The sequence below is a fragment of the Micropterus salmoides genome, unplaced genomic scaffold, assembly GCF_014851395.1.
Source record: "Micropterus salmoides isolate LMB-PRFRI ecotype aquatic unplaced genomic scaffold, ASM1485139v1 Ms_hic_scaffold_2, whole genome shotgun sequence".
NCBI lineage: Eukaryota > Metazoa > Chordata > Actinopteri > Centrarchiformes > Centrarchidae > Micropterus > Micropterus salmoides.
The window spans coordinates 34,739,731-34,758,087 of record NW_024041150.1 but is presented as its reverse complement, the minus strand read 5'-3'; the positions used below and the strand labels follow the sequence as shown (position 1 = coordinate 34,758,087).

General features: G+C 40.6%; 1 protein-coding gene across 2 annotated transcripts in view; it reads right to left on the bottom strand.

Annotated features, from left to right (window-relative positions):
• The window catches only part of shroom4 (shroom family member 4), an 82,929-nt gene that overhangs the window by 50,264 nt on the left and 14,308 nt on the right, over positions 1-18,357 (bottom strand). For both annotated transcript variants that reach the window (XM_038731836.1, XM_038731837.1), the window contains exon 2: positions 2,277-2,428. In XM_038731836.1, the coding sequence (XP_038587764.1) occupies positions 2,277-2,428 (152 nt within the window). The remainder of the gene's footprint in view (positions 1-2,276; positions 2,429-18,357) is intronic.

The following is an 18,357-nucleotide window of genomic DNA, read 5'->3' as shown; positions in this document are numbered from 1 at the left end:
CACAGATTAATTTTTAAATGAACAATTTAATGTGCATCTCTGTCACTTTGCATCTCTGCATTGCCAACGATCAGATACATTAAAGTGCAAATACATATGAAGCAACTACCCATTATCCTCAATGTATCTCAGTAGATTTTATTCAAACAATGCGATACAACATGATGCAAAAGAATAAGCATAAGCTATGCAATTCAAAATGGTAAAGAGAGGTTTATTTGATTTGATTGAATTTATCATAAATTAACTAAATCATAAATTACTTCACATATTTATTTGTCTAGTACTGCCACTCTGTAAACATTTCATTTATACATAAAAAAACAAATCTGAGGAAAAACAAAACAAAAACTGGACCTCGTCTTAAACCAGTCCTTCTTTCCTGCTCTCTGTCTACAGTTACATTTTTATAACCCCTCACACGTTTAACAGTGAAACAGTTGAAGTACTTTGCTCGCCAGTCCTGCTAGCGGTAGCGCTGGGGCTAGCTGAATCCGAGGAGTGTTATGGCAGAAAATTGTGTCCTCTTAGATTTATTACTATTATTAATATTACTATTAATTTTACTATTATTGTTATGTCTTAGAAATATGTTTGTATTGAGTTTTTATATCCTTAACCTTTGCTTCTTCTATACTCCTTATGTTAGTCGGTCCACGTTTAGGTCAGAGCTGTGAGATTGTTTTGGGGTTTTCCCCTCTCTTGCTGTTCCTCTCCCAGCCTTGAATGTTCAGTCAAGGCCTGGAGAGGATCTCTGTTCCCCAAAACATAGAAACCTACACTGTGTAAATGATTATGCATCCCTTTGCTCGGGGCCAGGAGCCCGAAGCTGCCCCAGGCAGCAGGTCTCTGGACCAGCTGTATATGCGTTTTAGGACTTCTCTGTTTATTCTCTTTGATTAATAATTATTTGCTCAATCCCTCACCAGCAATATACATTTTCCACGACAAGGGGGAGGAGGAGGCAGACGTCACTGCTTCAGGTGAGTTAGATTTTAGGTTAGTCGTGCTGTGACATATTTTTTATTTTGCAAATTGCATGCGTCTTGTATCTCTTGAAAACTCTGAAATGACTCCAAACATTTGATTTGTAGGAATTCGGAGGAACGTGTAGCAGCTCTTCCTTCTCCCTGTTTATCAAATGTAAAACGCCTCAGCCTCTGTAGATGAGGACAGGCTGCTGGGCAGCAGTTGAGAGGAGAGAAACACTTTTGGAGGAATCAATCGAAATGTAATGTAACTAATTTGATACCAAATGATTGGTAACATTTCTAAATAATAAAATGCATAGAGACTCTACTAGTAATGGCATATACATAAGTCAGATTATTCTGATGCATCTCGAGTTCATCCTAAATTGTAACCGGTGCGCACTTTTTTAAATCGGTCCAGTTTTATGCCATCCCTATTAACAAAGGATCATATGTTGTTAATAGCGATGAATCCACAAAGAATTGTCATCTGACTCTGAAAGCTTTTCAGCATCTTTCAGCTGGTTTGCATAAACAGGCAAAGTTGTTGTTAACAAGTCAGCTATAATTTTCTAAGCTTTAAAAGGGGATGTCACCAGAGTTGCCCAAAAAAAAGAAGGTAAATGCAGCTTTAAATCAACAGATTTTAAACTTAATAAAAAGAGAGACAGGAATGTGGGACAGAGACAGAGAGGGGATGACATGCAGCAAAGGGTAACAGGCATGACTCAAACCCAGCATTTTAATCGGATTTTCTGTGGCCACAATTATGAGAATAAGACCAAGATTTTAAAAAAATCTTCCTTTAATCACAGAATATGGCCGTCACAGGACTTCTGCACAGGAACGCTGAAATCGATCATTTATGTTGTTGACTTGTTTACTTTGAGACTAAACACACACAGTCCCAGACATCCACTCCTCTCTAATCATCAGAGTTTATCAGCTTCCCTTCTGACACCCTGAAGGTCAAAGGTTACTTCCTGTTGAAAACACCGCCTTGATGTGTGTTTGCACGTCAGGCGAGAAGATTCCCAACAGACCGGGAAAAGCACGGTCACCTCCTTCTCATCCTCTTTCTCACCTTCACCACTTGAGTGAGTCAACGCCGAGACAATGTGTCGGCAAGAAGAAGGAGAACAAAACAACAGGCGGCAAACACACATCCGGTTTTGGAAGACAAATGAAGAAATATTTATTGTGAAGTTAAAAAACCGTGAGTGTACAGATATCTAACGTGGGTGTCACTGATCACAATGTCCCTTGGTGCATCTATTTCACATTGTTGTTTAAGCGAGTGTTTACCTCCTGACTGCGAGCTTCAGTATCCTGTACGATCCCTTGATGAGGATGAGGGCTTCCTGTCTGCTGCCGTAGAGGGCGGATCCATTTATGTTAATGAGCTCATCGCCAACTTTCAGCTTCTTGCACAGGGCGGCCTTCCCTCCGTCCTCGATCTGGAGACAAAGACACGAATCAGTTGAGATTTAAGAGAAAAAAGTTGGAAAGCGAACAAGGATGCTTCCACGCTGCCAAGCAGACTCCTTTAAAACCCATTTTTGGAGCCATTTTTGTCAAACTGTCTCTGTCCCCATGGCAATGGCGCCCTAAAGAGCATCTCCAAAACAGCCCAAACCAAACATCCCACAGAAACCCATCACATTCCTCTGTAATAGACTCTGTGTGTGTTTGCCACAGTGCTGACTGTGTGGGTCACACAGTGGTGAAGCCTGTGCTGTTAATGCATTGCTGGGATGTTTCAGTTTTTTTTTTTCAAGGCGTCAGAGGGGTGAAACATCGATGAGCGTGCGGCGCAGTGTGCTGTGAGGTTCTGGTTCAGCCGTAAATCACAACATCAAACACAAAGGAAGAAAGGATTAAAGGAAAACGGAAACCCACACAGATGAACCGGAGGGCAACTGACCGACTTACTGACCCAACCAAAAGTATGTCGTGCATTTAAAGGCGTTAGGCGCACTTCCATCCACCTGTTTTTCTGCACATTTACAATTTGTACATAACAAAAGTTGAGTAGAAACACAGGAAATTCCTCAAATGAAACAAATCATGTTTTGTGGCAAAGGCATTTTATTTATCTTTATATTATCGTGGACTAAACGGTGTAATTTTGGTACGGGGTTTGGTGAGAGTATGAAGTATCTGTAAGGGCTTATTTCATGGATGACTGATCCCATTCAGGGCTCAGTGCGACCAAAAACATTTTTTTGGTCGCACTAGTGCCCCTAACATTTCGCAGGATAGTTTTTGTCAGTTGCATCTCTGTGTGTGTTTTCCCCAAACTTCATTTTGGAAGAAAGGTGAGAGCTAATCAAAAGCAGAGAAGGGGCGCTGGATTTATACTCCTACGGTGACTTGACACCGATACCTATGGCGTTGGCAACCCACGTGCCCTCACACGTTGGTGTCTGTGTTGTTCTGCGGTTACGTCGCCAAAACGCTAGTTGGCGGTGGGGTTTCTATGTTCCACTGCTGCGGATATACTGCTATGGAGCTAAAGGTGCTATGAAAAATATAGGCACACCAGTGCAACCAATGCTAAAAGTTAGCCTGGAGCCCTGCCATTAGGAGAAGGCTAGATTGTTTACTGTGATTACCAGACTTTTACTCCACATTTTACACTCTAGAGAAAGTGTAGCAGGTCAGGTCCTATTTTTTCTCCGGATGTTTCAGGAGTCACAGGGCAGGTTAGAATTAGGTGGTATTACACTTCCCTTCAGATATCAAAACCAGGTGAATTCATGGCATTAACCCCAGTATAAATGCTGTTTAAAGATGCTTCAGGGGCTTATATAAAGGAACAAATTCCTGATTACACAGTGTGAAAATCAAGAGCAGACTTGTCCCTCTCTCCATCACTCATTCATTCTCTTTCTGCTGCTGTAAAAATCAAAGCAGTGCATGTCATGGAAACAGGTCTGATTTCACAGTTTTAGGATTTTACAGACACACAGCAGGGAACTTTGCCATGTGTGCCAACCCAAACATAAATCGAGACCTTTTATATAATAACTTGTGCTTTCGGCCATGTTCTCTTGGGCCTAATGCTGTCACGAATTCTGGCTTCAAAGGTTAATATTTTAAAATTTGATCCTGCTGTAATACCACTCCAAACACGGAAAACCCCGGAGCAGGCGACCGCATTTGAACTGGGCAACTTTATCCCAAACGTTTGGTTTTGATGTTGTCTGATGTCAGGTCTGTTTTTGTGAAAGCCAAACTGTTTCATATGTGGCTTCTGTTGACATTTGTTAAACCAGTTTAGGTAGACTGGGATCCACTTCAAAACCTAGAGTTTCTGGATATCTGACTTTGTTGTTAAAATTAAGACTAATCTATTAATCCTTCCTCTTTCGTTCTTTTCTCTAATATTAACTGGCTTTAATATACAGCCATACAGGCTCAGGATGTGGAACAAAAAGGGGGTTTGAGCCTAAACTTAGTTAACAATGCACAATGCTGTGTCCTGTTATACCAAAGAACACACAAGATCCAAGATACTCCAATATTAATTGCAATGCAATTAAGACATAGTGGCTGGCAATAAAATACCTGAAAATGATCAATATAAAACTTTAATTGAACTTTATGAACTGTTTTAGCCAAAATCTGGCTAAAATTGAGCATTTTACCTTGATTAGTACGTTCTGCTCTGATTATTTATCTCACAGTCAATCAATAACTGCATCCTGGGCTGAATTAGACAGATCACGACGCATCTCATCTTGGAGATCACGTGATTTATTGTCTCTTTTTCTGTGAGAGTCCCACAGTGGAGTCCGCAGCCATGTTACTTTTGCTTTGAGCCATTTAGCGTTGCTGCTGTACATACAGTGGTCATCACGTAGACTTGCTGCATTATCACAAATATCATGATATTATTTTTATTTTGTGAAATCACAGTAAGATTTATTCCAGTCATTTTAAATAAAGATATGATATATCACGCTCCTACTGGGATCATGCTGATACAATACATTTTTCAGTTTCTTTCTGGTCAGTTTAAATGAGACTTAGTATCTGGAAACGCAGAAACAAACACAAGTATTATTGCTACAGTTAGTGTAGCTCAAATCAGGCGATCTGATTGGATCACTGTAGTGGTATAATGATCAACGGCCATGACTTAGGCATATCTTGTTGTTGTGTTTCCACCTATGAAAGGATTGTTGATTATGTCTTGTCTTTGTTTTGTCTATGTATTATTTTAAGGACACCGAGACCATTTTACACGCCTTCATCTCATCACGCCTGGATTATTGCAACAGCCTTTTCACCTGTTTAACCCAAAAATCTACTGATCGACTCCAGACTGTCCAGAACTCAGCTGCCAGGCTTTTAACCAGAACAAAGAAATATGACCACATTACTCCTATTTTAGCTTCATTACACTGGCTCCCAGTATGTTTTAGAATTGACTTTAAAATTCTATTGATCACTTTTAAAGCTCTTCATGGCCTCTCGCCTTGTTATATTTCTGACCTTTGACACACCAGCACGTACCTTGAGATCCTCGGGCAGAGGTCTGCTGTCTGTTCCAGAGTCTCGACTGAAAACTAAAGGGGACAGAGCGTTTGCTGTCAGGGCCCCGAGGCTCTGGAACAGCCTGCCCGAGGAAATCAGGTCGGCTGAGTCGGTGAACTCTTTTAAGTCCCTTCTTAAAACATACTTTTATAGGAGAGCTTTTCCCGATCTTATTTGACTTTATTTTATCCCTTTTATTTTATTGTATTTTACTAATTTTATATTAATTTTTCATGCTCATGTTGTTTTTTTTGTATTATTCTTTACACTTGTTAAAGCACTTTGTGACTTGTTTTTGAAAAGTGCTCTACAAATAAGGATTATTATTATATATATTATTATTATGTCCTGTGAAAATTAAGCTTTTACACACACACACACACACACACACACAAAGAGCCTCTGGCATTATTGTTGAATGCTTTTGACAAAGTGTTTATGTTCATTTGTGTCTAATGAGATTTTCATTATGAAAACAAACTAGAGGCAGAAATGACTTCAGTGGGGAAATGTTTAACACTGCTTACAATAAGGATCACTGTTCACACAAACACACACATGCATAAATTGTTCCCACACACAATATGGATGGTTAAGCAACTAAAATACACAGCGATAAAATGACCTCTCGTTATCCAGAAATGTAACACATGAAATAAACAGCGCTAGTGGAAAACTAAAACACACACACACACACAGTTAAAAACCTCAGCTCTGCTAAAACTATCAGTGTACCATTAAGCTCAAAAAGTAATCCGTCATTTTCCCTTGACTAACAGAGGGAAGAAGGGACGGAAGAGAAGAGGAAGGGAAAAAGGACGGGAGAAGGGGAAGGTGATGAAGATGAGGGGAGTAGCCTAAAGAGGAAAAGGAGGATGAAGTGAGGAAGGGCAGGGAGAGAGACAAAAAGGAAGGGAGGGGACGGAGGAAGGTGAGGAAAAGCAGATGGAAAGTATGAGGAGGGAGGAAGGGTGGGTAAAAAAGGCACATGAGAATGAAGGGAGGAGGAAACAAAGGAAAGGAGTAAAAGGAAGAAGGGAGGGTGATGACGATGAAGAGAAAATGGGCTGAGGGAAAGAAAACAAGGATGAAGTGCCAAACTAAAAGAAACAAGTAAATGACAAAAACATAAGGGAGTAAGGGAAGCTGATGAGGATAGAGAGAGAAAAGGACGAACAGAGAAAGAGGTAGAAGATGATGAGCACAAAGGGAAGGCAGAGTGGAAGAAAAAGAGACCCAGAAAGAGAAGAACAAAAAAGTAAAAGGAGGAAGGAAAGGTAGGAGATGAGGTGAAAAGGGACAAGAGGGTTTTATATACATATAATAAGAGTTTATTATAGGCAGAGCGAGCAGTTGTGTGTGTGTGGGAGATGAAGTCATTAACCAAAGCTCATTTCTTGCCACAGGAAGCTGTTAGTTGCTGCAGGTTAACATCATACTTTTCCATTTTCAGCCCTTTACAGCTTGCTTACACACCGAACAATGTCACCATCAAGACTATTTTAAGACAGGGACGGACCAATCAGACCAATGATATCGGATGTCAGCCTGATACTGACTCTAATAGCTGGATCGGGTGACAAGGAGGCTGATCATTGGGGACGATTTAATCAATTCAATCACTTACTAAGTGATGACACAGCAGTGCGCCGGCAGACCCGAACATTTTGCTTGGAGAGCTGACATAGCATGGAGGGAGCAAAAATCAAGGGATCAGCAGTTTGGAAGTATTTCACGGTTGATCAAGCCTGATGTTGCCTTACACATAAAATAATGACATCCAGTCTCTTCTTTACAGTGAGGAACACAGCTTTTTAATTTTACACTAGTATCGGTTCGCTACTCTGCATCGGCAGATAGGCATCAGGACCAATATTATTTGGTTCGCTGTACGTACAGCACAGGGAGAGACAAGACAAAAGACAGAGGTTTCCACAAGGTGCGACTCAGTGTGACATCAATGTTAGCAGGATTAGAGTTAGGAGTAGCCGAAGATGTCGTGGTAGTACTTCGTAAATGGGACTGGAGAACTCAGCGTGCCTCATGATACGAGCTGCAACTATTGTTTTCATTGTCTGTTCATCCGTCAATTTCCCCCAGTTAATCAATGAATCATTTAAAAAAAAAGAGGGGGGGGTCAAATGTCTTGTTTTGCATAATCAATTTAAGAAATACTGACATTTGAGAAGCAGGAACCAGAGTGTGTTTGAGGATTTTGCTTGATAAACCCCTGACTGACAATTCTTGTGAATTAATTTTATGATGATCGCCTAATTAATTTATAGACTATTCAATTCATTATGCGATACTATCACAGTATGTTGATATCTGGCATTTTGAGATAATCAGCACTGGCTGATACCAGCACTCATGAGGCAAATATATCATCCTAAATGACAGCTGATCTAATCAAACACCAATTCCGGTCAGCATTAAATATACATTGTTACACTGTAGACTCAGTGTAACAATGTATATTGTTTGTATATTGTATGACGTCACTTCTGACAAACTGTACCTCACTCTCTCTTAACACAAGGCACGTTCTGATATCTACAGCAGAACCTCATGCAATTCATTCATTAATAAAAAGTCCTTCTAAAACAACACGTTACTACCTAAGATAACATATTAGATTTTACTCTGCAGGAATAATAAATTATACACGACTTGTCTCTGTTCTGATATCGCATTTTATATCAACATTGGCCAGTGAAAAACCCGTATCATTTGACAACTAATCACGCTACTTTACCTGTTGTACTAAACATGAAAACACACCTCTAAAATGGCTAAAAACGGTGAACAATGAGATATTAATGCGGTTCAGTTTTTAGTATTGGGTAAAGAAACCATTGTGTAACAAAGAGTCTGAGCCTTTTTACATTTGCCATCATTCAAAAACTGAACAGTCATAAATAAAAAAGCTCAAACTGCCAGAAAACAGAGCAGTTCCAGATATTAAGTTTCTGAAGCCGAGGAAGAAAACAACTGTACTGAAGCCAGTTTATCAATAATGATTGATTATTTGTCTCCACAGGGTTCTTTCATTTTTGGAAACTGACATTTATGTGTCAGTTTCCAAACAGTTTCGTTCAGTTTCACTCTGCTGTCTGACCTACATGCCTGTGCAGGGTGTGTGTGTGTGTGTGTGCGCTCCTATGCTGCTGTGGGATGTCCAGACAGGGTGAGGTCTCCCGAGGCACTGGGGAGACGGAGAAGAATGATGCCTCTGTGTACACACACACACACACACACACACACACACACACACACACAGGTCAGACACACCCTTTTATTTTTAGATGTGAGGGGTGATTTCATGGCCTCAGGGGTGTGTGTGTGTGTGTGTGTGTGTGTGTGTGTGTGTCACGGTGTCTGTCATTGTGCTTTGGAGAAAACAAATATAGTGGGGAATCCCCATGCTGGTCACAGGTTGTCATCACCAAGCTATCACCTGACACACACACACACACACACACACACCAACTGCATTGAACAACGGCCTCTTTATCTAAAGTCAAAACCATCAGCTGCAGCCTGAAGAGCATTAACAGTGGGGTACAAAACAATCCTGCAGCAGAGTGTGTGTCTGTGTGTGTGCAGTTCTGACACAGATGATTAACACAGCAAACATCTGCACTTCAATAAACAACAGGCATCAGCCAAGTTTCTATACAGTACACATCAGTGTGTGCGCGTGTATACACACACTGTTCACGGTTTTACACACACACACGTTTAGGCACTGCCTTGCAATGTTAGACACACACACACACACAGTCCTGTTTCCATCACTTCAGAGGACATTACATTGACTTATATTGATTACCTAAAGACTTACCCTAATCCTGACCATAACCACTATTTGCCTGCCCCAAATCCTGACCTTAAACCAAGGCTTCACCCTACAATTGAAAGATTTACGTTACGGGGACGTGTGTTTTGTCCCCATAAAGTGTGACTATGTAAACAGATTTATGTCCCCACAACATGAGTAACACACACTCACACACACAAGAAAAGATGTTCAAAAACGCTGGCAGTGAGCACCGTTTGGGAAAAGCTGTGTCATTCCTGAGCCTGTGAAGATATACAACAATTTAAATCTGCATTAACACACATGTACACATTTGTACAACACACACACACACACACACACACTGGCGAGAAATAAAGGGAAGGAAAATGGTTCGCATTTGTCTACATGAAGACATCCAGAGAAAACAAGAGGATCTATGCAGGTCTCGGAAAAGTGTTTACACTCAAAGATCGGAATTAATGTGTCATACGTTTGAACGAAACAAGCTTAAATATCATAACTCAGCTGCATGTGATGCCCATGCAGAGGGACGCCATGCCAACTTGCCGTTATGTTCACAACAGCGGTTAAAAGAACATTTTTCAGTCATTAAAATGACACAAACAAGAAGCAATAAATCTTGCCTGGTCTGAGGTGGTTAAACTACAGTATATTTGCCCCGCTAGTTAAATTGTTTGGGCCTCATAAATGGCCTGACTGAATACTTTTTAAAGAGGTTATAAACATTTAAAATGTAAAAGACACAAAGCGGCTCCGTTCAGGTGACAGATTTGCTGTAAATGAGTAATTCAAATTGCTTAATCCAGCACGATTGATTTATTATTTTATCCGCTTGTGGTGTTTTAAAACATCAATCAAACCCGCCTCAAGCGTGTGCAGACCCATAATCACTGTGTTTACATGCACTTATGTAACTGGGTTGTAACTGGTTCTGTGCAGAAACCTGAAATTTTTTTGTGTGTGCATTACAAAGCGTCAGACACGGAAAGAAAAAATGACCAGTTGGGATGAAAGAAAATATCATGAAATGTAATAATCCTTGCACAAAGTAGCATCCTTGTATTTGAAATACTTCCATCTTCAGCCTGACTTAAATGGATGTAAATATCTCCCAGTTGAATCTTCAGTGCAAAAGATGAAGAGCAGCGATCGATACATAGATCGATGGATAGATCTTTGTTAAAAGTACAAGCCTCTGTACATAAAGACATCAATGTGAGACATTAACTACGGCTCCGAGGTGCACTGTGGGCACGAAACTGCACATCACAAAGCTTAAAACGTATTAACTTCATTAATTACATCTGCTGTGACGTGTCAAAACGTCTGTGCTGAAAAGTTTCTACTCTGGGTCCATTTCAGATCAGTGCGACAATTACAGCTTTCATTCATGCCACTGAGAGGCTTCTCCTCCATAGCAGCAGCGCCTAAGGCTCATGGTATTGTGGTATTTAGAGCCATGACCCAAAGCGTAAACCTGTAGGTCGTTATATTATCCAGGAGACTCCAGGAGAGATAAGAAACATTAAGCAGATCACTGAAAGTGCTCAACAGCATCCAACTCCTGACTGTCAGCTTGGTGTGTCCGGGCCCTTAATTGAGCCATCAACCTGACAGGTCAACACATGCTGCGAGACCCTGCAGGAACCCCCATCGGCCCCGTGTGGCCCCCCAGGACAAAGACCCCGGGGAGAGGGAGGGGGAGAAGCTCCTGTTATTGTCTGCACTGCCACTGTTCAGCTCCAGAACATGATTTTCCAAATGAAATTCGGAAACAGCAGTTTGAACATGGAAATATGGCTCAGGAGCTGCATTTCTTTTTTTGCAGCTCTGAAGGTAGAGCCCGTGTTTCTTCCAAACTTCCTGTTTGGATTGTGTTTGAGTTCACCTTAATTTCCACCGTTGGTAGAGAGCTGCTTATAGTCACGCTCAAGTCTGACTCACTCAGTGTCTGACCTACTCTCCAGAATGAGGTCAAGGGCCGTGAATGCAAGAATTACTGCATTAACTCAACTTGTGCATGGGAAGAACAAGGCACCACCAGTTCCAGGGGGATGGCATTCAATTCCCTCCGTAGGTCCCAAAAGTACTGGAGGCACCTAGAAGTTTCTCATTCTTTATTTACTGAACATTTTAGTAGCATTTTATTATTAGAATCGAGGATATAAGAACAGAGGTGTTGCTTAGATTGTCCTCTGACAATGATCATGATGATGATGTGGCTCTCTGATCTTGTTCCCCCGAGACACTAACAAGTACTTTGTAGGTTCATAAGCAGAGTTCAACAACATTGTCAAAAGGGAAAAGGAGCCATTTAGAGCATCGAAAAAAGGAAACTCTTCCAACTCTCTCTACTGCCGCCGGCTCGCTGCTTTTTTACACAAACACTGTTGTATACCATATATAACCCGGTGAAATGTCAGGAAGGTATGAATGAATGTCCAAGCCTACTAACTACCTAACTAACAACAGCTGTCACTACCAGATTTAGTGGTTCAATTCTACGTGTGACTCTACAACAGCGGTTCTCAAATTGGGGGGCCACTTCAGGGAGGGTGTGGATGTTCAGCGGATCTATGTGGTGACATAAACCAACAAAAGCGCTCTGATGCTAGCTGTTTCGCAACCTGAATCTTGTTTATCATTTCAAATGAAATCCACTTTTGTGGGGAGGGGGTTGGGTATTAACCTTTTGTGGCTTCTGAAGGGGGGCGTGACAGAAGAACTTTGAGAACCACTGCTCACCAGGTTAAGCAAGGCACGTTTTACCTCCGAATTACCTCCACGCTAAGAGCTGCTTTTCACCATTTTAGGAGAACAGTGAGATGCACATATGCATGCACGAGAAATAAGCTCTCTTATAAGCTCTCAGGAGCACACACACCCTCCATCAACCTCTGCCCTCCAGCCTGAGACATGTGTGGTTCTCTTCCCTTCCTCACACACACGCTCACACAAGGCCTTCTTTATCAGGGCGGGAGGAGGGGAGCGGCAGAGATGGAAAAAGAAAAAAGCTCCCACGCTCACACCAAAAGCACCAACAGCTAGTTGTGTGTGTGTGTGTGCTTGTGTTTGCATGTATAATGGCGTCTAGCTCCATTACTCCCTGATGTTGCAAGCAGGTTGTGTTGTCCTTAAACGGCCTTTCCATGGATCATTCAAGGGAGCAAACAAGACAATGATGCCCCAGACAGAGAAGCCCTTTCTGGGTGAAGCTGCAGCTTTGAGGCCCCCTTAGAAAAGTGGAGAGACCCCCCGTCACTGGCACAGTTGGATTAAATTCAATCCCAAAAGGGGCAACGGAGGAGAGGAGAGAACACGAAAGAGAGGGGAAAAAAAGGGAAAGAGAGGAAAGAAAAAGACTTGAGAAAAGGATTTGAAAGAAGAGGGGAGGAAATGATGGAAAAGGAAGGAGAGGAGACAAGAAAAAAGGAAAGAAAAGTAAATGAAAGATTAGAAGAGGACATTAGAGGAAAGGAAAGGAAGGAGAAGAAGAGGACAGTGGTAAAGAAATGAAAGGAAAAACTAAACCAAAAGGGAGGAGAAAGAAAACCAACACCACAGAGGTGGATAAATGATGTCTCACCAACTTTGCATGTTAGATTTCTGATCAGTTAAAATCCCAACACTGACAAATCAAGCACCTATTAACGAGTAACATCCTGAGTTTCAAACATGAAACCATAAAAACGTCCTGTGGTGCAGTCACATGGAAAAACTCCCACATGTGAGTAAACCCTCACTTGCTTGTGAACATAAGTCATCTCTCTCTCTCTCTCTCTCTTTCTCTGCTTCTCCGTGTTTTTGCACAGAGTTTGGACAGACACTCTTCATCGAGACGGACCTGCGGCCCCCCACACAGCAGCTCAACTGGCTGATCTCTCGCGGGATCTTCAAAACACACAAACTTCATCCTTTACATTTCATCTTCGCCTTTTATTTCTCCAATTCTGTTTTCCTTCTCATCAACATCCATCATGTGTGACATCAGTGTTTCAGGACAGTCTTTTTCTTTTTTACGACCCTGATGTGTCTGCAAATGTGTCTGATGCCGACATCAAAACAAACAAAAGTCATGTATATTTCCATTATTCCATGCAGAGTACAATCTAATATACATGTTACTATAGCCAGTATGTTTTAGTCATTTTTATTACTAAAAAATAATTCAAATGTCTTATTTTGTCAGCAACCCTAAGATATTCAGTTAACTGTCATAGAGGGGTAAAGGAACCAGAAAATTTTCCCATTTAAGAAGCAGCACTGTCCCTTCTGCATTGCCATATTGTGTCCACTTGACGTTTATTAAAAACAATTCAAGCACTCATAAGCATTCCTCCACTTATATACAAACCTATATATCTAAACATTCAACTGACTCAGCGGTTTCTCGTGTTTGTTTTGAATCCAGAATATTTTCAGTGATTATTTAAAATGTGCTGCGGCCACTTTCTGGTGGGTCTGCTCACTCGTATATTTTTGCTAGCCCAGGATGAGACTAAATATTTTAAAGTCAAATTAAAAAGTCTCCCTCCTCTTTCTTGAACAGGTGCCAAGAAATCTAGCGATACTTTTTTTTAGCGATACTTGTTTTTGCTTGCATTGAACACACACAGACACGTGTACACATTCAGGAGGGCACACTAACATGTTGAATGCATCATATGTTATCCTAAGTGTCATGATAAACGCCCTCAAAAACTGTAATTTTATGCTAAATTTCTATTTTAAGAGGGTAAATTGAGAACGAACCTATGAAGAAAGGAACATTTAGTGTTCAATATAAATTTTTTTTATGTTGTCGGCTTTTCAAACATGCATGCTCGTGCATTTTATGAGCCTATTAAAACAGTTTTCAACACTAAGAGGCCGACTTGAATGGCTATTTTGCTTGGTCCGCAGCAGCAGGAGTTAAAAGCCAGAAAATGCAACTGAATCAAGAGAAGAGAAGCTGAGTAGTAAACATAACAAGTGTTAGCCGCCAAGGATGAAAAAAGACAAAGAAAAGGAACTTCATTACCAGAAAATTTCAAAGAAAATAGACGTCGCTGTGCCGCCCACAACGTTTGATTGAAAGGTCTTCTTTGGGGAAATCCAGTGTTTTACATCAAATATGTTCTTACCACCTTAAGCTCCTGTAATACCATTCAAATCTTACTTAATCTGTGAAAACGAGCCGCTCACTACAGACTCTGAGCTGTCAACCACATCAAAGCTCCGCTACCCAGAATCCTTAGTAAAGGAGCCCAGCAGCGCCACACCAAACCCCCGACTCTGAAGAAACGCCAACCTGTCGAACCTTAACCCCTCAGCCGTCATCCGGGACCATGCATCATAAAACACACACTCCCATAACCCACCACAACAACCCCCACTCCCACACACAACTGGGTCTTTCCAGTCCACCATAAGCCTGACACTCAAACAGTGACACTTAACCTTCCTCATGCACTTAAGACAGCCACACACACACACAAAAGAAACAACACAGACTCTCTGGCAGTGTGATATTCTAGCTATCACATGTCCGCGCACACACACAGGAGGGTTTGTGTATATGTACACACCAAAGAGATGAATTAGCGCTCTTGGGGTTGGTATGGGGACGTCACAAACACACAGATGAAAACAGTTCAACTTTGAGAGGTTCTGTAAGGACACGTCGTTGAGGCTGCAAGCTACCAGAAACACAGAAAGAACACACACACAAACAGTCTTGTTATGCAGTTTGGAGCACTTAATCTAGAAAAATATTACATCTACAGGAACAGTACAATCTTTAGAGGATAGAGGAACAAGGTACATTTTAGATACAAAAACAACAGATTCAGCAATTTTTCTGACTTTCAATACCAGATTCCCAACAACAGATTCAACATTCAAAATACTTCATTTCCACAGCAGCTTTGCTCATAACACAAATTCTCTTTGTAAGCGTAGGGCTGGACGATAATAACACACATTGCGCTGCAGTTAAAAGACCTAACTCGGCTGCTCCTATAACACGTAAACGTCCTTTGCTGGAAGAGGAGAGGAAGCTTGACTTACGGTGCTCGCACAATGTGCAGGTGAAAATCATTTGTTCAGCATTGATATTAAATAATTGAGTGAAATCTTAGTAGCACGGTCATAATTAGCAGCGGCGATGTGTCTGTGATGAGCACGTCAACATTACCTTATTAATTAACATTTAGATAATGGATTTGTGAAATCTATGAATCAAAAAAATAAATAAACCCAGCTTTGATTGTTGAGCATATTTACAGTACAAACCTCGTCAGTGAACTATGAGGTCAAAAAAACAGCAAAAAATCCAAAACAATTGTTCAATAATCGTTTAATAATCGAGGTAAAATGTTCAATTAATCGTGATTTTGAATTTAGGTCAAATCCTCTAGCCTTATGTAAGCGTCCTACAGTTTCCTTCTTGTTTGTCACATGGAAGCAGTATTGTTTAAGTTTATAATAAAGCAAAACAACCTCCGGCAGCTAGATACTCCAGCCAAAACACCCTCTGAGCAAAGTTAAGTAATTCTGTTGTATTTTCTGTCACAGCTGGGTTATACAATCTGTTGTCATGGAAGACCTACAGCGAGGGTTTTCAAAGTCTGAAACTGTGGGCCTCCCTTCAGACAAAGCTTGGAAAAGCTGGTTAGTTTCGCTCAAGTCCTGGATGCCTAAGGGATCTTGATTATTATTATATGATCACATGGATACTCAACAGTTCCTCACATTGCGGTTTGACTTCAGACGACACTAAAAACATTTTTTTTTTTTTTTAAAAAGGACTCCAAAATCATGTATTAGTCTCTGGGACAGTGGGAAAAGTGTAACATTACACAGAACAGCTGTATCTCTGACCTCTTTAACCAAATGTAAGCTATTCTATCTCCTTCTAATAATTAATGTAATAACAAATGTAATATTTTTTTCACCGAGCCTCCAATGAAACAGTTTGGAGCGCTTTGAAAACCTCTGACCAAAAGGAAACACACAACAAACTGAAAGCTAAAAACAAAAGATGCTAAAATGTATCAGAACCGTTTCTTTAAATGTATTCCTCTGTGTTTAGCAGATCAATACTTCACTAGTTCAGAAGCAATTTCTGGATCGGATCAGAAGTGTACAGATTGTGTTTTGAGTTTTTGGAGCTACACGGATACAAATGAACATTTGAGAGCTAGACCAAATTGATTTTAATCATAATTTGTGACATTATAGATCTCTTAACTAAATTTATTCAATTCCAAAGACTTGAATCCCAATTAAGTGAATAAATGGTCACCTTTTTATCATCACATCAGAAGTTATCCAACACAAGAAATAAAATATAACGATAATAAAATAAGTTTAAAGTAAAGCTTCTCATGTTTGCTACCTAACACTAAATCCAGCAAGATTATTTGGCTTGCAATCGTAACGTTATGAGAAAAAGACCCGGCAGGTTGATAATCACCGGAGGTTTCCTTTAAAGTAAATGTGACAACATATCATGATACTGATTTTAGGCTGTACAGTCCAACCCCAAACTCCTTTATTTCCCCAATTGCATCTTCTTTTACGGTTGTTTAATTCTCAGGGATGGTGTGTGACAGTTGAACCACACACACACACACAAACCCCCGCCGTGTGTTTCTGGTGTTGTATGGAAGCCATTATATCCGGTGAGCAGCGCTGACAATAGCAAAGGTTAATAGGTCAGCGGCCTTGTGGGACCAGCGCTGGACTGGATTGATCCATCAATGTCATATGTGTGTATGTGTGTGTGTCACCCTTTATCTCACACAAACAAGTGCACACACACTTAAATAAGGGTGAAACATTAACTTCCTAATGTGCACTAAGTGACCTCGCCGTCTCGACTAAAAACTGCCCCCCCCCCCCCACTTCTTCTTCTGTCTCTGCTGTCACGCCTGGATGTGTTTATGAGAGAGACAGAGAGAGTATATTGTGTGTATTTTTACTTTCTGCCAGATCAAAGCTGCTTGGCCAGCTTTCAAACTCCTTCCTCGCCATTTTTTTCTTTTTCTATCTGGGCTTCCATTCAAGTATTTTTATGAGTCATAACAGATCACACTGGAACAGTTGAGGCCAAAGATCGATAACAATTAGATCAAAACCACGTTAAGTCCCTTGAGACAAAAGGCCTTATTTTGATTGAAGATAAAGAATTTTTTTCAATACAATTCTACATGTGTTCGCCACAACATCACCAAAAATGCCGTATCTGCCGTCAGTCCCGTTCGCATACTGCCAGCTGTAAGGAAAACAAAGCTTTTCTATGTCTTCAGTTTTAGATGAAACTGACAATAACTTACTCAACACCTTTATGATGCGTGTACAGCAAAACCACCCTCCAAGAGCAAAACGACTCAGAACAAAAAAAGAGCAGTTCATTTAACCGTTGTAGACAGATTTGAGAAGCCACAGCACAGAGATATCAGATTTATGAGTGTACAAACGTCGTTCATCTCCAGTTAACACTTGCCACTGAAAAACCACGAGAAACCAAAGATGGAAATTCCAGGGCCTTTGTTTATTTTCTCTAAACGCCCTGACAATTAGTTTCTTAATATGACTGATGAATAGTTTTCATTATTTCACAAGAGAGATGTCTGTCTGTGCTGTTGTGTTTTTTCTCGTCCAGCTGGTTATCACTAAGCAACAAATAGGGTTTTTTGGTGGGGCTGTTTGCTCATGCTGCCAGGTCACTGTCAGTGCAGTGTGGTCAAACCTTGACACAGTCCAGAAGAATCGCAATATATTTTTCCTCAATAACAATATAACAGATGTTCAATAAATAGTCAATAAATGATTTAATTCACTTGAATCATACACAAATTAGGATATTTTTTATCAAGATGTTTATTTTTTAAAGCTTTTTCTTAGTTTTACTCGCGCATATTTATTGACAACGATTTTATCATAATTTTTTTAAATGTTCTACCTCTGATTCGTGAAGTAATCCACTTCAGGTTTCTTCAACTTTCACTCAGTAGCAAAAGCCAGCCTTTAAACTTG